Source organism: Osmerus eperlanus, chromosome 24 (genome assembly GCF_963692335.1).
Source record: "Osmerus eperlanus chromosome 24, fOsmEpe2.1, whole genome shotgun sequence".
In the NCBI taxonomy this organism is placed as follows: Eukaryota; Metazoa; Chordata; class Actinopteri; order Osmeriformes; family Osmeridae; genus Osmerus; species Osmerus eperlanus.
The window spans coordinates 6,515,972-6,540,600 of NC_085041.1; the positions used below are offsets into that span (position 1 = coordinate 6,515,972).

The 24,629-nt window shown below is 42.2% G+C and overlaps 2 protein-coding genes across 3 annotated transcripts in view; one reads left to right on the plus strand and one right to left on the minus strand.

Annotated features, from left to right (window-relative positions):
* The first annotated feature begins 10,266 nt into the window (after positions 1–10,266).
* Positions 10,267–17,485, plus strand: LOC134010885 (profilin-2-like). 2 transcript variants are annotated; one of them, XM_062450190.1, is made up of 3 exons: positions 10,267–10,601; positions 13,569–13,761; positions 15,238–15,685. In XM_062450190.1, the coding sequence occupies exons 1-3, from the start codon at positions 10,473–10,475 to the stop codon at positions 15,333–15,335; spliced, it is 420 nt and encodes a 139-aa protein (XP_062306174.1). In that variant the 5' UTR covers positions 10,267–10,472; the 3' UTR covers positions 15,336–15,685. The 2 variants fall into 2 exon arrangements, with proteins under 2 accessions (XP_062306174.1, XP_062306173.1); XM_062450189.1 differs by lacking the exon at positions 15,238–15,685 and adding an exon at positions 15,692–17,485 and having other exon boundaries at positions 10,271–10,601.
* Positions 17,486–17,911: 426 nt separating this feature from the next.
* Positions 17,912–24,629, minus strand: part of rnf13 (ring finger protein 13) — a 29,712-nt gene continuing 22,994 nt past the window's right edge. Inside the window, exons 9-10 of the mRNA XM_062450505.1 lie at positions 20,941–21,021; positions 17,912–19,518 (exon numbers count right to left, since the gene is read on the minus strand). Coding sequence (XP_062306489.1) covers positions 19,151–19,518; positions 20,941–21,021 — 449 coding nt within the window. The 3' untranslated portion in view covers positions 17,912–19,150. The remainder of the gene's footprint in view (positions 19,519–20,940; positions 21,022–24,629) is intronic.

The window sequence follows — 24,629 nt, forward strand, 5'->3', positions numbered from 1 at the left end:
GCCATAAATTATTTACACAACAATATACAGTACGACTCAGGTTCATACACGTTTTTATATTCAAAATAGCAGGACAAGCAGCAATCCATTTGCAACTAAACCAACCAGTTATAACTCAACAAACGAACGAGTAAGTATACCGTGTAACAACTCACACTTATTATATCTATACAACAGACAGTGCTGTATGTGTCTATCATGTTTGGTGTGTTTTTAAATGTATGACACTTATTGTAAAACTCATACAGTCCCTGTCATGGGAAAGTTTAAACAGCTGTGATTATCTAAAGGTAACAATAACGGTATTATTAAAAATAACAGCATCCAAATGTCCTGTGTCTTATCTCAGTTTAGAAATGGCAAGGTATTTGAGGAAAGACAATCACCAGCTCCATTGCAAATATTTTCTTCTTCCAGTGCAGAGTGCACCTAACAGCAGGGAGACGGTTGGTAAGAGAGCCTCTAAATCAGCAAATTAGCACTCATTAATTAATTTAAGGCGTTACGTTCTCTATACAAATACAAATTTGGATCAAGTTGTTTTTTATGGGCCAAGCAGCGAAGCCGCAAGGAACCTATTGGAATAGTTGTATTTGTATTTGACAGTGAGTTAGAGGAATCCATTCATTTTGAAAGGGACTCATGGGTCTCTACAGGAATGTGGCATGGGAAGTGTACAGGCATGCTGGCTGGCCTCAAACCAGGGGTGTCATAAATACATCAAGGAGCTTCATGCATTTGGCAATCTCTGCTGAAAGAGGTGAAAGGATGAAAACAAAGAGAGAGAGAGACAAAATGCTTCCACTCTCCCCCAGGTGTAAATGCATAGCGAATGATAAGAGAGAGAGCAGTTCAGGGTTTCCATACTTTAAAAACCCTTCTGCCAAAATGAATTTCATGAACATTTGAGGAGGAGCCCAGGAAGTGTGCTTCTGCAGAGGAAAATGGGTTTCACAACATGATTTTAAAGTCAATCATTGTATAGATAGATGTGGTCAGCTGTGAGAAATGGGTTTACACTTCACTGTAGTCTTATTCACAGCCTTTTTAAAGGAAGCAGATTCAAAAGGGACTGAGGATCAAACACCCTTCTTGGCCCAGTCCAGAATAATTATGTTTTTTCCACTAGGCTGTACTAAAGAGCCATTGGTATACAATAATGTGTTTACATTGCTGGCTTAATCTCGTAACATGACTGATTATTGAATTACATTGCTAATTGTTATTACAAGACCAGATTTATTCAGAAAAGGACCGTATTTACAGAGAAATGCATGTTTTTAAACAGTGCAGCCAAAAACAAAAGACATACAATATATAGTATATGTTTGATACAGAAATGCCGGGTAAACAATAGATCTGTACCAAACTGCATAGCTTTTGGAACTGTTATGAGCACATTTTTGTTAATATGGCTTTGCACTCCATGATAGCCAGAATAAAAAAAATTCAACAACGACTTACTACCATGGTGTTTCTTTAGTTAGGCACAGCCTTATTTTTTGTAAAACTTTTGCCTGGGCTCTCTCAGACTTGGCTACTCTGTTTGTGTAGCTGGTCATATTTATTTTCACTGGTCTGATGGCAACGTCTGCCAGGGAGCACTGCAGTGTACCTCAGTTTGGTCCAGGCCCCTTCTTAAGATATGCCCGGGGTAACAAAACAGGCGTTGTGTGGCCAGCCATGTTGGCAGAGTGATCCTAGCCAGCAGTCATCTTCTTTGGTCGAACCAGTGTGACATCTGACCTGAGGTAAAGTGAAGCAGGCCGAAAGTGCTCAGTAAACAAATAGTTTAACCATAGATCACTTTGCACTTTCTAAAATAACACTTTCCCTCAAAATGATAAAAGATAATTCCAGGTCAACCTAGCAGGTCTAAAATATAAATAATATGCTTCTAGTCTTTGTAGATACTAGACTAAATTAATTTTAGTCTGTTTTTTTTTCTTCCAATTTCCAGTTTAGCATTTAAGATAAACAGATAACAGATTGATACAACTTCAAAGTGTTAAAGTTAAAAAATTTGATACAGCTACAGTATATCAAGATAAACAGGCAGTTGATATACTGAAGTTATATTTTAGTTTAGACTTGCAATTTTAGTTTGTGTTGAACTTATAAATAGTGCAAATAATTACACCTTTCCTTTAATTTGTCTTTATGACTGTGACCTCTGTCAGTCAACAAAATGATAAGTCCTGTTTCTTTTATGACAGTGATTATAGAATTATTACATTATGGTGTTCACATTAATGCTAACCTCTATTGACAGCATTCCTGTCTTTTGTCTAAAAATGTAAAACTTGTAATGTATGCTATAAGTAGTTAAATGTTCCAAAGATTTCTCTATTTGACAAACATTAGTACAGTAGTACAGTAGTTACTTTAGTACAGTAAATGTATGTGCTGTTTTAACCAAAATACCCAACATGTGGTCATTTACTTACCAAGTTATTCAAAATGTAAGCATAAAGTTGTTTACATGTGCTTGTGAGTGTGTGTGCATTTGTTTGTGTGTGTATGAGCATGCCAGCATGTTCCCAAGAACATCATGTTTTTAATTTGTGTTTTTTTGTTGGTTTGTAAATGTACATTTTGTATTGTGCCAATCAATGCGGTTGTAACAGTGGAATACATGACTTTTCTCCGGTGAAGACCTATTCATTAATCTCTACAAGTATTTACCTGCAGGGAAATGCAGAGAAGGCAAAAAAGAATAATTCCCACGTGATAAACTGGATGTACTCTAGTGACTGTGTCCAACAGCTGACTGCTTACCATCTTACACACACACACACACACACACACATACACATACACACACACACACACACACACACAAACACACACACACACACATACACACACACACACACACAAACACACACAAACACACGATGTACACCCCAAGGGGACAACAACTTCAGAACCTTTTGATTCTTACTTACTTAAGAACATAATAAGAATAAGAACATAACGTTTTGAACGACCTAACCCTATAATTGCAATCATTACTAATAATGCCTATGGCCATAACTTTACTTGCCTAATAGTATTGGCTGGGTGAACAAGGTTGAATGATAGACACGTAGCCAAATAATATCCAATTACTAATAGGCTTAGTTTTAACAGAAAATGTATTGGAAACTGCTTCATAGACACATATTGTGGTGTTCTCATCTTAATGAGCCAAATCCATTGCATTATCTAAAAGATAATTTTGCATCCAAGGGTCTCTACCGAAATGTCATCTTTGACTTATCAATTAACCCTTTTCCAATCCTTCGTTTTAACAAGGATGTGTGCATCAATCTTATCATCTCATTGTATTGAAAATTCCAAGAGACTCAATTGCCAGGCCTGGGGGGTTAGTGTGTCTCACGGGTGCATTATGAGCAAAGGGTCTCCTGTAGCTCACACATGGTAGAACATGGTAGAACATGGTAGAACATGGTAGAACATGGTAGAACATGTCTATCCAATATAAACTGCCCTCTGGTCTGTCAGTGGGACATAACAAGTCTCACATCGTTCTATCTGCTTTGAGATAGGTGTTCTCTGGTTGGAATGAAGATTCACACCTTGTGTGTGTCTCCCAAAACTTAAACTGTTTTCTAACCTTTTTTAACCACATGTGAAATGTAAGTGTAACAGTAAAATTGTTCACCTGATTTTACATTTCCACCTATCTGGTTTGTTGAAGGGAGACTGGACAAAAAGACTGTAGGGATTCTGTTTCAACAGGTTAGTTTCTTGGAAAAAAACACCTCATGGTACAGAAGTTAGAAGAAAAAGGACCTCAAAAAATAAGTCATATAATTGGCTTGATTAACGATTTTGTTTACAATGAAAAAACTTGGAATTAACTTGTTGCAAACTGTCTATTTCCCTACAAGCTTTATTGCTTCATAATTTGCATGAGGAATCCTTTGATGAGTCATTTATTTGGGCTGCCAGCATCTTACTGGTTGGTTGATCCAATCTGTACTTCTGTGGACCTGCCAACTCCTTAAGAGGCTAACAGTCCTTGTGCACCATCTATGTGGCAATGTGCTCATCACACTGTGGAATCTTTTTTCTTCAGAAACTGTTTTTCAGTCATCACTGTGGCCACTAAGTGTCATCAGTGAGCAGCAACACGTTGACAATGAGACCGTTCTCTTCGTACACTTCGATTTCAGTTCAGTTGCACAGTTCAATCTTGTCCAGCTGTATACATCAACAACAAGATTTTTGGTTGTTTAACCAACTGTAGTCCACTTCGTAAAATACAGAGCCGCCATTCGTCAACTCCATCTTGGCAGTTTGGAAAGCACCTGCAGCCCGCAGCTGCAGTGGGTCTGATCACTCTGTTTTAAGTAGAGTCATGTGCTGTGGCAACTGGCGACTGTCCAAATATGGCCATCTAGACTCTTGTCATTACCATTTATACTGTGGTCTCTTTGAAGTGCTTCCACCCCAAGTGCATTTTTGTACATCGACCCTGTCTTAATCTTAATCTGTCTTTCTCTTTCTTTTTGGTTTGCCTTCTGTCTGCCTCTCTCTCTCTCTCGTCCTGATGTTAGCCCCCAATCAAGAAAAAACATTAACAACTTTATAGTCCTGTTTGTAGAATAGTCTTGTTTGTGTTCTGCATGTGTCCAGCCCATGCACGCAATTGTTGCCCTTATGTTGTTAAATAAATATATAACTACCTTTCAGTGGCGCCTATTTGCGCTTACTTTATTTATTATTTGAACGTTGATTATTGCATTTTTACATCCAAAGGCCCATACTGTGTCAAGGTTCAACATAAATACATGTCACACGTTCATATAGTCATCACCACATTCAAGTAGGCTCCCACTTGAGCATTTGTCCCAGGGAATGAACTATCTGTATGATAATAACACCTGCCCTTCACACCTCAAAGTGCCTACCTCTGTCCTAGACAAGGCTGGATGTATGCTGTCTGGCCTTTGCTGCAGTGATGTAAAGCAGGTTGGAGGTGCTCTGAAGTGCACTGGATACTATTTATTATTTATTTGAATTGCAAATGACTGGAGGCTTTTGGGGAAACAACCTTGGGTGGTTCTGAGGCAGTCAATGTATCAGATATGATTCACATGAACACACATGTCAATTGTAGTTGTACTGGTGGGTGGGTGTGACAGTTTATGGAACTAGTGCCATAAATCTTTGACACGTTATTTGGAATGTTTTGGTTAAAAAAAGCTTTTTATTGAATATATGTAAGATGAAAAAACAACCCATCTTTAGATCTATGGTTTGTTGAGAATGCAATTATTAATCTGACGCCATTTATTCATAGTCATGTATGCTTCATCGGAGAGATTTTTAAACATGTTTTTCACAAGGTTAACACTAATATACATCCAATTTACATACCAACATTCCCATAGTTTCCATATTCCGCCCTGAAAATTCTCCAGACCTGTGTAAAATAGTAATGTATAGGATCTGGACTACCAGAAACGCAGTATTTCCCCCCCAGAAATATCACTCTTTTGAACAGTTTTCCAGATTTAGCCATATGCATTCCTCACATAATGTTTATGCACCAGGGAGAGACGTGTTACATTTGCTTCATATATTTCATTTGAATGTTAGATTTTAAGAATATTCTGCTTTTGGTGTCATTTCAGAATTTTATATTCATTTCTGTATTTCGGAACTGAGGTTTCTTGGAATAGCTTTTCTAACAGCTAAGTGCTTCTCAGGTGCCTTTGTGTTGGTTTTAACTGGCCAGTACACCTATAGAATCAGGTATTGAGGTGGCGGGTAAGGCCTCTGATATATATATATATATCACACAACAACATCAGAACCTTGCACAAAATTTCTGGCAACCTCAAAAGGCTTTACGACCATTGTGTTGAAAATTGTCTGTGAACTGGAAGTCTTTGTGAAATGATGATCATTGTCAAACTGCTTGATATGGCAATTTGGTTAACAAGGTTCACAGGAGTAAATAATAGTGCAGATGTGCTGAAATCCAATATATGAATTCTCCTCCACAAATTAATTGTCTTAGATCAATTCAAAGACAAGATCTTTGATCGGGTAATCTAAATGGAGGCTTTAAGGCCCTTATCTCACATTCTTTTTAGACCATCATGGAACTGTCCCGTCTCATGCAAATGTATCAATCTCCAACTCTGCTTCCAGATGAATCATACCCATTCATTCCTTAGAACAGTGGAACATTGTCTCAAAGTGTACATTATAGTACCGTCCTTCCCATGTAGCGAGACTAGACTCTGTCCTCTTTGCTGTACTGGTCAGAACAACACTATCCTAGCATTGGAACTACAGGAAGCATGTATCCATATTCATTTAATGTTATTGCAGGCTGTGGCTGATACTGAATGTAGAATATAAGTGGTTGGGAGTTAGTGGTTTGTGTTGATGCTGGCAAAGTGCAAACATCCGTTAGGTACGTCACTTTATTTGTAGGGTTTCTGTAGGTTTAAGTTGTGAAACATGGATTCTATGAGCTGAGTGTTGGGTAGGCGGATAAGTGTTTGGCAGGGGGGCTGACTTTGCAAGGCTTCTGCAGCTGTCCTGTGGGTTGGTTAATGGACGCAGATGGGCGGATGTCATGGAGCCTGGATTGGTGCTCTTTCTCAGTTTCCCACCTCCAGTGTGCCTTGGGCTTACTCCTGCCAGGCAAGGACACATGTTGTGGTAGAGATCCCCCACTGTGCCACAAGTGTCCCCCCCACTGCCTTGAGCAATGTGTGTGTGTGTGTTTGTGTGTGTGTGCGTGTGTGTGTATATATGTTATTGATAGAGAGTAAGAAAGACAGAGAGAGAGAGAGAGAGAGAGAGAGAGAGAGAGAGAGAGAGAGAGAGAGAGAGAGAGAGAGAGAGAGAGAGAGAGAGAGAGAGAGAGAGAGAGAGAGAGAGAGAGAGAGAGAGAGAGAGTAGATCCATTCCACAAGGCATATGTGGGGCAAAGGTAAAAGGTTAAAGATGACTGGACATTCTTATTCTCTGAGATCTGAGAAGAGAGATCTGTAACTCAAATGGATTGGACTCATTTGGAAAGTAATGATAGCTTGATCTGTAGCATCATGTGTTTTATGATTAATGTGAGGGGTGTGGACAACCAAATCATGATACCGAGTGCTTAATGGGCATTTCATTTTCAGTTTCTCACTCTCTTTTTTCTTTTTATAGATTTTATTGAAATATCCACAAATACATATTGTCTGTAGGTTGAGGGAACATTAAATTAAAAGTGATTATCTAATGTGTATTGAAATACATTTACATTACATTTATTCATTTAGCAGATGTTTTTATCCAAAGCGACTTCCAAGAGAGAGCTTTACAAAAGTGCATAGGTCAATGATCATAAACAACGAGATAGCCCCAAAAACATTGCAGGTAGCCAAAACATGAAGCATATATTGTGAAAAACAAATAAGTGCCAATGGAAAGAAATATAAGAGCATGTAGTCAAACAAATTAAACAATATGAACCCGACTCCCTCACCGCTCAGCCACCTGACTCCAGATGCTGATGGTACATTTTTAATGCACTATGCTGAACCCTTAAGTTAAAAATAACAATGGCCGACACATACTTCCCTCCCTCTTCATATCTGTCAACTTTGGAGTGACGCAACATTCAAAAGCTGCAGCATACAGTAACTATAAACCTCCCTTTAGTAGAAATATCATATCCATAATAACTCTTCAGATCTATGCCAAGCATCTATTTACAGAATTTTCTCAAAATCAGGCAGACTCCTCTAAAGAAAAAGACTATTAAGAAAATTAAGGAAGGTCAATAAAAACCATAGTAAAGATAACTTGCTTCCTGAGACTAAGACATTGGAGGTAAATAATTTATGTTGAGTGAAACTATCGCAGGCAATTTCAGAATAGATAAGAGGTCAAAGGTTTAGATAAGTCTTTTATAACTGCTGATATATCAGGGTAGCTCAGTACTGTTGTTTACAAACAGAAAATGTCAAAAACAACCAACTCTGAATAGGTTGTGCAAACATTTCTTGGCCAGTTATCTCCTTATGACAGTGATAAGAAAAGTTGTCTCTCTAGATATGGTATATATATATATCTATAAGAGACATTTTAAACTGTCTTATGTTCAACTTAACGTGAAATAAAATGCCATAGCCTGCTACCACATTAGCTCACTCCCTGTCAGGCCTACCTATATGTTGTACAGTACATTTAACATGCATAAAAGTATGATATGAATTAAAACACAGTTACAAACAAAGAAAATCATGTTTGTAATTTTAGTCTACTATTTTATTTCTGGCTTGACAAATACCAATCACTCACTCCAAAATAATAATGACAAACAAAAAATTATAGGGGACCTAATTTGTTTTGTAATTGAGATCCTCTTCCCCTGTATTCTTACAAATGGCCTTCCAGATTATAGGGATTAACAAAATTAGCCCCAGATTTGACAGACCCTGTATTGTGCAATAGCAGCAGGTGGTCTTGGAGTAGGGACAATTTCTAGTAATCTCTCTCTTTCTTTTTTTTCATGCCAGTCTAGGAGGAAACAACTCCAGTTGATCAACAAGGCCCACATTGGACAACCATCCTTCTTGATCACTTTTTTTTTGACAAGGATGGGTTTTTGGGAGTCAGTCCAACCTCAATTCAGTTCTTATAATTTGTCAGAACAGACACCAGCATACACAATAAGACAATTGTACCCATTTCACATAGTCTATTTCACATACAAAGACACAGTACAAGATGTGTGCTATATTGACTGCAGAGTAAAGCCTGTCCAACTTTGTGTGAGGGGGATGTACAAGGGTGTACACCGTTAGTGATTGATCATCATCATTTCTGAAGCCTAAAGGCTGTAAAAGAAGTCATTAAAATGAGCAGGGTGACCTGTGACAGAGGGAAATTATATAAGAAATAACCAATTAGGGCCAGTTGTAGTTTACTCTGTCAAGTTTTTTTCCAGCATTAACGGGGTATTTTTTTTCTTCTGTTTGTGACAGTGTTGCTAATTTAGCAGTTAGTGAGTTGTTCAAATTTGAAGACTTGCACACATGGGTGCATTTGGGTGTGGTCATGAGATTATCAAACTTCCTGTCCAGCTCATTTCCTTTACCAATGCGGATGGCTTTTCAGATAGGAATTAAAGGTCGAAAGGTGAGATTCATAGAGAGAAAGAATTTTTCAGCTCAGTCTGAAAAATATGCAATATAGACAGGATGATTCTATGTGAATTTCAGTCATTTTTTACAATGACGACAGATGGATAGAAACGATCAAAAATAAAGCACTACTCATGCTATATTTTGAATTAGGTACGCATTGTTAAAATTAGTTAGGCTAGGATAAAAGTGGGACGCATTCTACACGTGCCATTCATGTCTCAAGTGGTTTGGGGAGATCCAGGACCAGAACTGCATTAGATTTTTTATGGTTCAGCGAAAACTCGGGACATTTCCTCAGACAAAAGAGTAGCCTATGTGTTAGAGGCAGAAGAATCCCCACATTTTAAGGAGGCAAACTGTGGGATTGACCATTTTACTCCACCTGTAGACCAAAGTCTCTTCTAAGAAATTGGCCTGTCACTTGAATGAAGGAATCACATTGATAGCATAAATACTTGAAATTGCAATCCATAAAAAATTACGTGATGGAATGACAGTTAATTAAAACATTTGAGAGTCAATATGTTTTTATTTCCCTTCCCTTCATTCTAAGATGTAAGAGTGGTCATTGATTATCTGATTCACTTACGCAATATTCACAATAGGCTACTATTGTGAATGTAAAGATATGATCCAGGCTAAATTGTGGGTTTCTGTGTAATGACGGCTGTACTATTGTGTTGGATATATTTCAGGGTTACAAAAACGTGCAGTTACATCTCAGATGCTCGTCTGTGCAATCAGTTTTGTCTGTCAAACTACTATCTGAGTCAATCTAGTGATATCAACAAATGAATAGTTCCTATGAGTGATAATGTAAACGCTCGATTTTATACAGTGGCGGGAATAGAAAGGATACCCTCAGTCTACGGCGAACAAAGAATCTGTAAACCAACGATTCGCAGTGATTTGAATCGCATATCCAAACCAAATGTAGTTAACAGCCTATATCGTTATAAAATATTAGCATGATCAAATTAGCTAAAAGACACGATCCAGATTATTCTTTACATCTGTAGTTTCAGTTTATTCTTCCGCCACAGTAATGTTTTGCTACGACGCTAAACCTAACAACGACTGCGCGGAGTGATTTAATAAGGACTACACCCAAGAGCTTCCCGATTGCAGTGGCTTCTCTTCGTTCGCTGCCCATACCCAGAAGAAAGCGGGGACGTGCCGGAGCTGGGGAATCGTTGGACACTTCCGAATCGCCAAAAATATAACTTGAACAAACCTCAGTGCTTATCGAGAGTACCTGTGACAAATTTTAATCATACATTTCAACATTTGAACTAATACGCAAAAATGTCCTGGCAAAGCTACGTGGATAACCTGATGGCCGATGGCAGCTGCCAGGACTCCGCCATTGTTGGGTACACGGACGCCAAATACGTCTGGGCATCGGTTGCCGATGGTACTTTTGGCAACATGTCGGTGAGTCTCAATTTAATTACATTGCTTCTATTTGTCTGAAGAAATGGTTTGGATTTGGGAGCCCCGTATGTGATGCTCCTATTAGAATCAGGCCTTGTTGAACAGAAAAGCCACTGCACAGGGGAGATTGAATGGATTGAGGCGAGCCCTGTGCTTGGCACACATGGCTAGAGGTCCAGTGTTTGCAGACAGTAGTTAGTTATTCCATTAGTGAATGTCGACGAAACAGCCCTTGACACATATAGCAATGGGGTATAGATGCGGTATAGTATTTTTTTCCAAATCTTTTTTATCACAGATTTTTTTTTGAGACATTGTTTGCTGGTGTTGGCTACATAATAGCATGCATAGCAAAGCTAATGCTAGCGGCGAAAGCTAGCGGCGCGAGCTGCTTCATGCAATATCTCGCTAACTGAAGCATATCTGAAGCATTGGAACACCCGTTTAGAAATGTAAGTTCTTTGGTCACCGTATCTGTCAGTGTCCAGAGACCTACCAATAGCTGCATATGTAACCTAACTGGCAATGCGGGCTTTGGTTTAAGGGGAGTTGGTAGCCAAAATCATAAAATCAGGGCCGGCCATCCATTCGAAAATCAGCTACGCCAAGAAGCAGGCTCATTTACGCCGCATGTAGCGGTATGTGACATTCAGACGAGGCTTTGTACAGTCCGCGGTATTCGTAGTGGCATCTGTGAATCAGGCCCTCGATGCCACCCCTATTCCCAAGATGGCGCATCCACTCCCAGTTTCTCTTAATGTTTCACGGATTCAATCTTTATGCACTTTTTCCCGCACGTATGCCACAGTGGTAGTCGACTTTTAGCAGCACAATAGAAACCGCTTACATTTACACTGCCGGTTAAGCAATGTACACACTGTTCGAAGCGCCGGTTCTGGCGATTCCTGGATCCTCCATTTTGTTAGCCAGCTAGCAAGCATGAAAATCAGCTGTTCAGTCGTCTAGCGTCAGCTCTTTGTGCAAAGTCTAGTTTTGATAAAGCTAGCTAGCTATATCATATGGTTGCCGTACAAGGAAGTAGAATGATCAGACCCAAATCTAGTTACATGCTAACCAACAAGCAAGTTATATACTGGCAGTTGATCGGCTATGTGCTAGGCTAACTATTATAGCACTTGTCCATGTAATACTAATGTGACACACCATCTCAGTAAATGACGAGTCATTTGCTGGCCTAATCTAATGAATGCGCTAGACTAGCTAACGTCAAAAGTATAATCTCGGGAGATGAAGGCTTCTCGGCCTTTCTGGATTCTACAGGCTGACACGAGGGGGGTGTCTAACAACATTAGCAGGACTTCTCTAATGTGCTTTGATTTGATTCTCAAAATGAAATCACCCGTCCTTGCCCATTCGCCACATGTGGCATTTGTCAATGCAGTGTTGACGGTGAACGCTACTTATGAAAATGTATTCATTCTGATATGAAGAAATGCCACAAATTTTAACCGGTTCAGGAACCACACATTCCCTTTCTGCGATTTCCCATTTTTCCGCCGTTTGTGTCGGACGTCTCATGTCAGTCTACAGAATTTGTTTTATCTAGAATTCCTTGCACATTTTCTATTTAAGTATTCTCCGATATAATGCTAAACCAACGGGCATGTCCAACACTGAGTTGCACAAGTTCTACCCATCGTTCCATTTGAAATGTGTGCTTTTTAAAACACAGCTAAACGTTTCGATACTATAGCTATCAGAATCGCAAAAACAAGAGACTACAAATAAACAAGAAATTCAAAGTAGTCAAATGTTTCATGTCAGTATAACCATACATGCTTGTTTCCAGGTTTTCTGTAGGCTGGTGTACGTTTAGACAACTTCTTGTCAGTAGAAGTGGAGCTGGATAACCAGCTGTGGTCTGCCGTTTTTCCCAGTAGGACATTGACATTAGATGTGGAACCACCATGTAGAAACTTATCATTTAGGCCATCATCGAGTCTAACTAGGATGAGTATATTTAATTTAAATGTCAGAACCAGTCACATCCCTAATAATTGAATGCAGTCAACATGGATGCACACTGGACCATTGGCTCTGGTTGGGATTTAACATCTGGCACACAATTTTTCAATGAGAGATGGAGTCTTGATCACTCAGTTTAGATATTGGGAGCCAAAAACTGGGACTTGAACAAGACACTCTTTGGTTCCATTGCCTTTCTAATCTGGTTAGGCCTTCAATTAATAATTTATTCTATCATGTCTGGGTAACCAGGTAGTTTTACCAGGTCTTAAACGGTTTGGAAGTCACAATCTAAGGTTGGCTCTTGGTTACCTGGATGTTCTATCTATGATGTTCTAGACTAGATATGGCTATTTAGAAGCAGGCATGCTTTAGTTTGAGTTAGTTCTGGAAAACGGGTTGGCATGGTTATGGAATGCAACACAACACACAGCATTAGGATATCGATAATGTCAGTCAATTTTACGTTATTTGCCATAAGTTTATTTTAGCAATCACTGACCAATGTTTAACAACCAACAAAAATTCATTGGTGGAACTCAAGTCTAAAGTTATGACTACTTTTATGTATACTGGCGACGCCTTTCTGTTCTCAGGCCTGTTTGTTGAATCTGAGTAAACCGGTCATTGGTTTCCTTAAGGAAATGACCAAAGCTTGAATTTGTCTTTGACCTCAATCTGAATAAGCATAGACTGGTGGTCGCTGGTTCCTTCCAGTGGCTCATGTGAAGGCTATGGGTGTGAGAATGTGAAAGCGACACGCTACATTTGACTGGCAAATAATTCACCTGAACATCAACTCTCTGTGACAGAAGTTGGTCGTCTAGTTACTGTTTGGTGAAATTAAATGTAATCCGATATGTTACACCACAGACTCTGCCCACAGCATTGATCACCGGTGAACTCTTGCCCTCTCTCAGGTTCCGCTGAATACTTCCCTGTTGTCCATCCATAACAAGTCTCTCTCTGCCTCTTCCCCAGATTGAGGAGATTGACATCTTAATAGGAAAGGACCGGGAGGGATTTTTCACCGGAGGGCTGACCCTAGGCCAAAAGAAGTGCTCCGTCATCAGAGACAGCCTCCATGTCGATGGCGACTGGACAATGGACATCAGGACAAAGAGTCAAGGAGGAGAGCCAACATACAACATTTCCGTAGGCAAAGCCGGCAAAGGTAACATCCTGTCTCCCCCTCGTTGCACAAACACGTAGCGCATAGATTAGTTTCGCTTTGCATTATAGTAGTGTGCATGCACGATATTTGATATTCACCTTTCCTCAATATATCCTATTGCAATATATGCTATTTTAAAGAAGACATCATTCCTTTACAATTAGATCAAATGTATGTTATTAACTATAGAAACTTGAACTTGAAAAAAAGAACTGGGGAAAGATTATTAATCACTGTCAGGGATGAAAATGACAACAACAACAACAACAAAACAAGATTCAGATCTGCCATGTTCAAGGAGAGAAATTAGTTTCTTTTCATTTAACTTCAGCTGTACTAGCGACTTCAAACCCAACCCCTGTAATCACAAGAACAAGGAATAATAATAACTGCTACCCAACTAAATTCTCCACTCAAACCAATTATCCAAACTCTCACCCGAGCGGCCAATCGAAGGAAATCCGTCCGAGTAACGAGTTGCCTGTGAGTTGTGCCAACGTTCATCTTGCCTGTATGATCCTCGTCTCTCACACCCCCCCTCCCCCAGACTCCGAGTCCCTGGCTGCCCCTCCTACAGGTGGGAGAGACTGTCACAGGACACCCAGGGTTCTTCTCTCTCTACTGATATCACTTCTGCTCTTTCCAGTAATGGACCCCCCCGCCCCCCACCCACCTCGGTTGCATGCATATTCCTTTCTCCTTCCTAACGTAATGCACACTCTCTCTCTCTCCCCCCCCACCCTCACACCTCAACTCCTGTGTACACCCCTGCACATTGTAAGGTGACATTCTTTCTCAAATTAGGGCTCTTAGACGTCTTTGACTTGGGTTTACATTTGGACTATTTCGTATGTATTGAGGAGAGGTACCCACACGCATGCTGTATCTGCATGTGTAGTTTGCTGCTGTAGTGTTTGGCGGTAGTGAGAAGCATTCACTTTCCTATTCCTCCCCGCTCCTGGAATGTTGTATACATGTATGTAGACATACAGAAGTGGGCCTTTGTTACCCCCCAGCATCGTGTACGGTAAAGTTATTGGCTGATCAATGCAGGGCTGGACGTCATAGTTTGAGAATGAGGCGAATGCAGCAGTGATTGTTTAATATTTATCAGGAGGTGTAAACACGTCCTTGTTCAGGAACGCAGGATAGACTATGATGATGAGATTTGTTGATATTTGTCCTTTGGTTTAGATTTATACAGCCCTATTGGAATCTTAATCTCTTTTTTATTATCACTATAAAGACAGCCTTGCATGTTTATCCCCCTGTCCCAAGACAAACCGCTTTTGATAAGAAAATGAATGCTTACGTCTAGTCCATATTCAGGCCTCTTAATGTGCTGTCTGTCTTCCTTCATACTAATCTGTCCTGTCGACTTGCTTGTTTTTTTGTAATTACGCTTAACCTTTTTTCTAAAATGATCTCCTAACTTCACGATTTCTCTAAATTTCCCTTCTCTCTCTTTTCTTTCAGTCTTGGTTCTTGTAATGGGCAAAGAAGGGGTCCATGGAGGCGGATTGAATAAGAAGGCATACTCAATGGCAAAATACTTAAGGGATTCAGGGTTCTAGTTTAGTCTTGACTTAGCCGGTGTGGTGTAGTTGAGGGAGGCGAGGAAAAAAGAAAAAAAAACATTAAAAAGGAAAAAACACAAAAAATATAAAACTTTAAAAACAAAATTGCTGTCAAAAGATTTTCCCTTTCAAGCTGTCCCATTGAGAAAAAAAATCCTTGAAGCGTTACTATTTACTAGCGGTACAGGGTTCCATGGGTTGTAGGCCCCTGACTTCAACAACGTAGCCCTCATGTTTAGCGGAGGGGGGAGTTAAAAAAACACAAAAACATGAGAAATACATACTTTTTCAGCCCTACCACCATGTCTGTTCATTTCTGTTTTTTTGTTTGTGTTCTTGTGTGTGTACTCCAGCATTGGTTTTAATCATGGGAAAGGATGGTGTCCATGGAGGGCAACTCAACAAGAAAGCGTTTCTAATGACTGAGTACCTGAGGAAGTCTGGATACTAAGTCAACCTCTGCTAGCCACCTAGCAGAATCACCCTTACCACCCTGTTGCGTTTCACAGTACTTCCACTTTTATAGTTGGTAGTTGCTTCTTTATTTTATTTTTTCTTCCCTCCCCCTCCCCCCCATCCGATTTTGTCCCCCATTTTGCATTCTGCTGTTTATTTTTATTTTTTCCTCTTTCTCGGTCATCTGTATGCATTCACACTACTCCTATCCCATTCTAGCACTACTATTGCACCATAGTTAAAGATGAGCATGTTGTTAACAGGACATTGACAAAATCTGTACTTACGGAACACCTGCACCATGCAGGCCAAACACTCAGTGCAAAAACTCTAAACCAAGTTAAGGAAACCAATTTTTGTTATGAAGAACTGAGATTTTGTGTGGTGGTGCCAGGTAGTTCAGTGTCCCCCCCCCTCCCTGAACGGCCGATGCCTTTTTGAAGCACTTGAGCGGTAAACCAAGCTCATATTGTCTTCCTTTTTCTAGAGCATGTCTGGGAGGGGAAACGGCATGCATATCTTTTAAGTCCACTGTTGTTCTCCCCGCCCTATCCCCTCCCCTGCTCCCTAGTAACTCCTGCCAAATGTCTGTACCGTACCCCGACCCCCCCCCCCCCCCCCCCCATCCTGTTCGTCCATAGTAATTGACACTCCATCACTACACAGGAGACACAACTCTCCTCCATTAACCAACCACTACACCCTGGTCCCCCCCGCCCCCCCCCCCCCTTCTGCTCTCAACCTCACTACTCTGTACTGAATGATTTGAGGGTGGGGGGGGTTGTGCTTGGATGCAGTCCTGACATGCTATCAGTTTTGGGTATTGATTTGAGTCGAATGGCAAAAGAAGCCCAGCCGGTTGAGATGATGCAGGTAGAAGCTCCTCCCTAGCCCTCATGATCTCCCTGACTACATGAACCCCATGGACATTCCATCGTTACAATGGCTCAGGCACTTAAACTATTGTTTGCCAGCTCCTGTAATATATTGTAAGTTTTTTTTTTTTAAGGCTGCCATTTTGGACAGTAGATATCCCAGCATAACCACCTGGAGTGTGTCCAGTTAGATTTCTTTTTTTCATAGGACCAATTTTAGTCACAGTTTGGGTATATATACAATTGCTCTAAATCATTGGAAAAGTGACTGCTAGACTCACGTTTCTGCAAAACTACACTAACATAAACCACACTACAACAGTAAAACAGCTGTGGGGCAGGAGAGTGGAGGGATTGTCGTTGAAGGTCTCTTTTTTTTTTTTTTTTTTTTAAAGAAATGAATTACTGCATTTTGTAAACCCATGCTGTGTAAAGAAACAAAACTGTGGAATAAATTGCCTTTCTCTCTAGTCATCACCTAAGATGTGGTTATCAAACTGTCTGTTCAAGCTTGGTACTAAATGTAATGTCCAATTGAAAAGAACTTCAAAAGATTACGTAGAAATGACACTAAATTGTAACGGGAGATGGGATTGGTTGGAATAAGAACACTGGTTGTCTTGTGGAAACGTAATATACAAAACCTGTGTATCCTGTGCCATAATGTGGAGCGAAATCTGTTGCTATTGTGAGATGGATTTTACCTGCTGCCCCAAAAGGAGTCATTTCATGGGCACTTTCTAGGGATGTTTTAGCATCAGCTCCAATGTTCAGGCCTTGTGGGATGTGTGTACTGATTAAAATCCTGTTTGCTGATTTTTCTGTTCATTTCTTTCCCCACACCTCTTTTCTTACATCTGGGATATGGTCTCTAACACATCTGATTTCATATGCATAAACCAAGAAATGCCATACATTGATTTTATCACCTTGTTTACAGACAGATCAAATAAATTTATTCCAACCAGATCAGTCCTGTTACGTGCTTCTTTTGTCTACTCTGTTGGTTTTATTGTAAAGGGGAGTTGGAGTCGGCATGGAGACTGCTGCTACAGTGGACTGAGGTGGAATCATCCAACTGAATTGGCCTTTAAGACTGTCAAAATGGAAAAGGGAGATGTCTGGTTTTCTTCTAGGTAGAATAATGTGGAGTGAAAACCCCATGACCATGTCACAATCTATACCTTGATCTATGAATGTCAAATGCTGCATTGTGGATAAAGTGATTGACTTACTCTCGACAAAAGTAGGTTTTTCTTTATTGAAGTGAAATTGGATTGAATAGACATGGGTATTGAAGACGTTAACAACTGGACAACAACTCGAAAGAAAGGCAACAGGACATAACATGGAACAGTTCAAGCCATGTTAGAAACAAAAAACTTCCACTTGTAGAACTGACTAGCTACAGTATTTAAATATATGCAGAGGACCAAAAATCAACCACCTTCAAACCAATCTCATGGAGGGGGTTATAATTGCCTGCGAGGAGCCAAATGAAGGCTCAACATGGGCTATTCGACAACAACCTGTAGTTAAATGTATTAGAATAGAAAACTGCTGCCTACATCTCTTCTGTTCCACATGACTTCTGAGTTGATGCCTACGATGGCATGAATACACAACGTACACCTTTTCTCCGCTGGAAAAACTCAACTGCCTAACCGGTTTGGCCACTTGTGAATATCAATGATACTGACCAGTCACTGCAAACTCACACAGCGGTACAAGTGACTGATCGCTGGCTAGAAACAAATTGGCAAGTCTTGTGGTCTTCTCTAGCCGTATATTCACAAAGAAAATGTCAGTTCAAATTTTACAAAACAAAAACGACAAAAAAAAAAACATGCTGCATAGTCATTTGATTAGGATCTCTATGCAGCAAAGAGTATTTACATTAGAAGTTTAATTCATTCGCTTCCCCACCTTCTGATACAGAGGCATACAGATAATGCAGGCTACAAATTAATCAAAGATAAAGATGTTATGTATGGTGTTCTATACATTTTATATACAATAATGCTTTCACTCGGTTGTGTGTCAAACATGCTCTCAGGCACAGGACCCAGAGTTGCTGCACAGTGACTAAGGTTGAACAACAGTAAACCTGCTGTAATCCATCCCTAAACTGACCAACCAGAGCCCAAAGCAGAGTGCACACGCAACAGTTCTGTATCATATGCACCACATAGCCCCAAAACATACAATGACTCACAATCCCATCTAGATTTTTCAGGGTATAGCCAGGCCCCCAGCAATCAGGTAAAAAAAAAAACGAGAATTCATATAATTTTCATTCTAACGTGAGGGTGAGGGGAAGGGGGGGGGGGAGACTAAATACTAAGCAGTGATGTAAAAATGAAACACAAATCCGTATAGGACGCCCTCAATGTGAGTTTCCGTTGCTTTGAATCCGGTGGGTTCTGTAGGTGAGGGAAGGCGGGGCCTTGCGATGTGACAATCAAGACTATCCAATCGGGGTCAGACGCGGGGCGGGCCGTGGCCCTCCGAGCGCGACGGCTGCTGCAGCTGCACCACCACCGTCTCCACGGTGACCTCCTCCTCGCTGTCGTCGCTGGTGTCCAGCTCGTCCTCGTACTCGGAGGACTCCTGCTCGGGGTCGGAGCGCGACGCGCCGGACATGGTGCCGAAGGAGTGGGCGCTGGTGGACGCCAGGGAGCGCAGCAGCGGGGTGCTCTCCGACACCTCCTCGTTCTCCTCCGGGCCGCTCTCCCCCCCCTCCGACTCGGAGTCCGAGTCGCCCTGGGAGGGCACCACCTTCTGCTTGCACACGGGACACGTCTTCTTGGTTTTAGTCAGCCAGGGATCCACGCACTTGCTGTGATAGGCTGCAGGAGGGGGGGGGGTGGTGGAATACCCAGGAACAGTATGTTAATCCTGACCGTTCAAACAGTTAACCTTAAGGTGAAACGTACAATGCCTCTGGTTTAAGGTGAAGTGGTACCTCTGACACACCCTCGCTCCAATCAAAGGTTGTTAGAGGCGTGTTGTTATCAAACTGACTGAGGTGGACTTGAACAGTTTATCTGCCGCCTTAAAACGAGGGGATTGGGCATGCATATCTGTATTTCATTCTAACTAGTGTGTGTGTGCATGTCTTAGCCAGAGACTACTAGTAAATGGTTTAGGCTTTTAAGGCAGCAAACATGCAGCAATTATTTACATTTTGCCTCGATTGTTTGATTTGTGACCAAACTTCCGAGGCGCGCGTACAACATGAACAACCTCAGAAACGATGAAATGGCACTCCCTCTTTTTTGAAAGCAGTTTGGATGCGATCGCATCAGTTAACATGGACCCAATGAGGTCGAGCCGTGCTCTCGAGCCGTCGTCTCTAAAACCTCGGGTCTCCGTGTTCCCCGTGTCGTGAGAGCAGAAGAGACTGAAAAGGTTCTGAAAGTAGGACGGCGTTCTAAAGAACGGCGGGGCTGTAGCCAGGCCGTCAGCATTAGACGCAGCAGCAAAGCCAAGCAGATGATTTCTGGAACTAACCCGACGGGCTTAGTTCCAGGAAATGCTCGACTCCTACTGACACATCATCACATGAGGTCGGTAGTGGTGTTCAACAGAGGCCAAGTTTGAGGCTCTATGGTGGGGGACTAAGTCCTGGGACAACTCGACTGCCCCCTGAGAGTTTTCCCCTTATCTTTTCGGAGGGGTTTAGATTGGATGTGTTGACATCCATGGGCAACTGCGAAGCTCTTTGTAACATTGTTTGTGAAAGGGACTTTCTCATTTGTAATAACAAATGTTATTACATTTGGACAACTATAGTATTTACATTTTACATTTACATTTAGTCATTTAGCAGACGCTCTTATCCAGAGCGACTTACAGTAAGTACAGGGACATTCCCCCCGAAGCAAGTAGGGTGAAGTGCCTTGCCCAAGGACACAACGTCATTTTGCACGGCCGGGAATCGAACTGGCAACCTTCAGATTACTAGCCCGACTCCCTCACCGCTCAGCCACCTGACTCCTAGTATTTGGCACAATGGTGCGGCAAATGAAGCCTGACACACAGGGATTACGTGGAGCCATAGAGGTGTTTTCATAGTGGTAGATGTGAAGGGTAGTGGAGAGGTTATAGAGGAGAATGACAGGTGTTCTGTGAGACAATGAGGGGGCCGATTCCTGAGGGGGCAGCGAAGGCAGCAGGGTGTTGGGGCAGGACGATGCTTGGTGGTGTTTACCGGGCGGAGATGTGTAACATGGCTGGACAACGTTCAACAAGACCAGTGGAAGTCTCACCGTGAGAACAGGGCAGCACCCGTAGCTTGTCGCCTTCCTCGTACTCATCCAGGCAGATAGCACACACATCGTAGGAGTCCCCTGGGTCAAAAAGAGAAAAGAGATCACCACCTGTACTGTGCTGGGCACACAGCTTCCCAGAACATAGCATTTAAAATGTCCCATCTCTTTAGACTATGGAAATCCGCCTGGAAAGAGACACACTTTTTACAGGAGCAACCGAGATGATGACTCATCGCTACTGTAGTGTAAACCCATTCCTCCACACGCTGCTCATTTCCTTCTATTGATCTCGAGATAGCCCCTTCCCCCCCTCACACATTCCCATCAGGTAGTGTTGTGCCAAACTGCTCCCAGCTGCATTTCCTTTTTCAGCCCTGACGTTCCCGGGGAGGAGCTGGGGGTGCCTTGAGCCAACAAAGATCGGAAGAGAGAGAGAGAGAGAAAAAAAAAAGAGAGAAAAAAGGCGGCCTAGGAATTTCAGAACGCACTCCCTTACAAATTCCTGAGTTCCTCTCCCTTCCCCAGCGAAGGGGGAGATGGTCATGCAGGGTGGTGGGCTGGCTGGCCGGCGTGTTTACGTAAGCTCGAAATGAGCATGTTTTCCCCTTAGTACTGGTGCCAGGGTTGCATGTGACCGTATAAGGATGGGGAGTCACATCTACTACAAACCACCCCCTTTAACTGGACGTCAGACTTTTTTTTCTTTGTGTCTCTCTCTCCTGTCCATCTCCATGTTCTTAGACAATCGTCCTCTTGTCTCTCTGAATCGTACGTTTTTTCCCCCCCAAAAAATCCCAGTTTCCTCATTCTGCTAATCTTTAACATTTCTTAATCTTTTTACCTCTCCCTTTCTCTAGCACTCTTTTTCTGCCCTTTAACCCAGTTCTAGACAGGGGCTAGAGAAGAAAGGACCTTTATAAAGGCATGGATCCAGAGAAAACTCAGGAAATGCTAAACTGTGGCACTGGGCTATTCTGAGAGAAGCTGAACCCTAAGCAAAAAACACCACCACAGACTCAAGGGGCTGTATTTATGCACTGCTGAAATACAGCATCACAAGACAGACTTTATTGAGCTACGATGCTAAACAATTCAACCGAAGACGCAATAAAGGTCTTCTGGACGCAATCCCAAAAGCCATATTTAAATATTGTTTGGCCCTTTCTCGACTATCCTAGTTAGCTTTGGTAAATGTTGGTCAACAAGAGGCTGAGCAACAAAACAGCTGCTGGTTGAGTAATTTGTGTTCATGGTCAGGTCAACTGCTGCACGAAAGGGATTATACCACTCTGGTTGATCAAAGGAGCTGGTGTGGGCACAAGGCTACTCACTCTTCTTCCTGGAACCTTTGCTGGGCAAAGTTACTAACGTCATTACTATGTACCTCAGATCAATCACATGTGAGCGTAGGGGGGAAAACAGAATTACCTATCGGGATGTCTGAGCAGAAACCAAACCCGAATCCCAGATCATTTCTAAACCTCTAAACCACACGGTCATGTTCACTATTTCTAGAAAATAAAGAAGGCAGTTTAAACCATACACAATTTATTTTGTGCTTAATCAGGCTTTATTTACTTAGTTTGGCAACCGAGTAGTAACGCTGGCTTTTGACATCACTGAGAGGACGTTTGGGCCAGTAGCTCAAAAACATAAGAGTTCAGCCCTCCATTTTGCTCCAGTCAGCCAGGCAGCATTCCTGAATCTCAGGAGGCACCACACTGGCCTCCTGAACTCATCTGAATGACTGTGTGGATGTGAGTGTGTCAGAGAAAGAGAGAAGAGACCAAGAAAAGCATTTGCACAGTTACCTACGGCTCAGGCCAGCATGGCCATGGCAACTGGCAGTGAAGGCTGGGTTCTGTGGCTGGGAGAGAGAGAGAGAGAGAGAGAGAGAGAGAGAGAGAGAGAGAGAGAGAGAGAGAGAGAGCGAGAGCGAGAGCGAGAGAGAGCTCTCTGTATTCCCATCCTCGTGTCTCACACACACAGCAGCATCTGAGCCACTGCAGCTGCTTTGTCTAAGAGTGTGTGTGTGTTTGTGTGTGTGTGCACACTCAGCGTTCAGCCCAGGGTTGGGACAGAAAACAAAAAAAGCCGATGGGAGGAGCAGTGTGACTCATCATGGAGCAGTCCTCCAATCACAGCACCCCAGGGAAAATTAAATTGGCGGCCAAGGGTCAGAGGGAGAGCCCAGCTTCACGCAGGCACACGCCCATTTTGGGCTCGGCCGCTCTTGCAGGACTCTTTTCTGCCTCACTTCTTTGCTAGGCTGGGTGTGAGGTTTGTCTGTCGGCTCCTGTCTGGTGATGAAACCACACACACATACACAGAGCTGGGTCTCTACGCCCTAACCAGAAACAGACACCACAACCAAAATTCATTCTCACTGCATGAGTATGCAATGGGTAAGAGGAATGACGCAAGGGCTCCCAATATGAGAAGGTGCACATAGAAATAGCCTGTTAGATTAGCTTGCTAACTGGCTGATGCAATTCAGGATAACATTTCTGCGTGTCAATGTAAAGCAGTTCTTGTCAATTAAGGCTGTGATATTAGACAGGCCAGTATTACCTAACAATATCAAATATACGGTCTTCTTGCATTACATGCAGTTCAGACTGGTATTGTACGCTAATTACGCTTGCATTGTGCTCTTCACCGACAATTGTTGTTGCCTATTCAGAAGAGATCCCTTTGTGCTCTTGTATGTACTTGTCCGCAGACTCATGCAAGTCTGACATGCAAGTCTGACATCATCCCACGCCCACCTTCTCTGTCCACTGCCAAATTCCTCGCGCTGTGTGATAGCAGTGTTGTTTGCGCCAGCACTCGCATCAGCACGGCTCAGAGCCAATAGAGCAGGACAAAGGTTGCTAATCAGCTAGCATCTCATCTCCCTGAAAGCAGCGCCTGCGACGCTCCAAACTAATGCCTGCTTATTCACACTTGCAGGGGTATAATTGCGTTTGTGGACAATAGCGCGCTTGGGATTAGCATTAGCATTGCAACCAGCGCGATAGGGCTGACACATTATAGTATTAGCATAACACGAAGATGAGACATATATTGCCCATGGCTACAGATACGGCTACAGCAGATGTTACTTCCAATTGTCCATGACCCACTGGTACTTGTGAGAGCGGAAGTTGAATCATTAACATGAGTGCTTTCCGTCTTAACAGCGCGGCGTGAACTGATACTGGTGATGCTCTACTAACGATAGTGCATGCGCCTCAGTAACGTTAGTGAGCAAACGGATAACACAGACAACAATGCAGCAAAACACTGCAAGCTACAACATTCACAGGATAAAAAAAAAACATCTGAAAAGTCTCACTAACGGTATGATACAGTTCGAAACCTGGGAGACTGTGTCAGTCTGAGCTGAGGAAGCAAATAGCCAGGCATCGCTCCCACTGTGAACCGCACACAGTGACCCCCTGGGTACGGCTGTCGGGCACTCTGCCCAAAAACCTCAGGACGAAAGTGGAAGAGTGAGGTCATGGAAGACGCTCCAGCGGCAGACCTGTGAGAAGCACTCGGCTGTGCAAATGTGTGCGCGTGTGTGTATGTGCCACCGCACACAGCGATGCTACAGACAGCTAAAAATACCCCCTGCTCCAACACGTGAGATTATGAAGGGGATAAAAGGCAGGGCGTTCACGTCGGCACATTGTAAACAATGA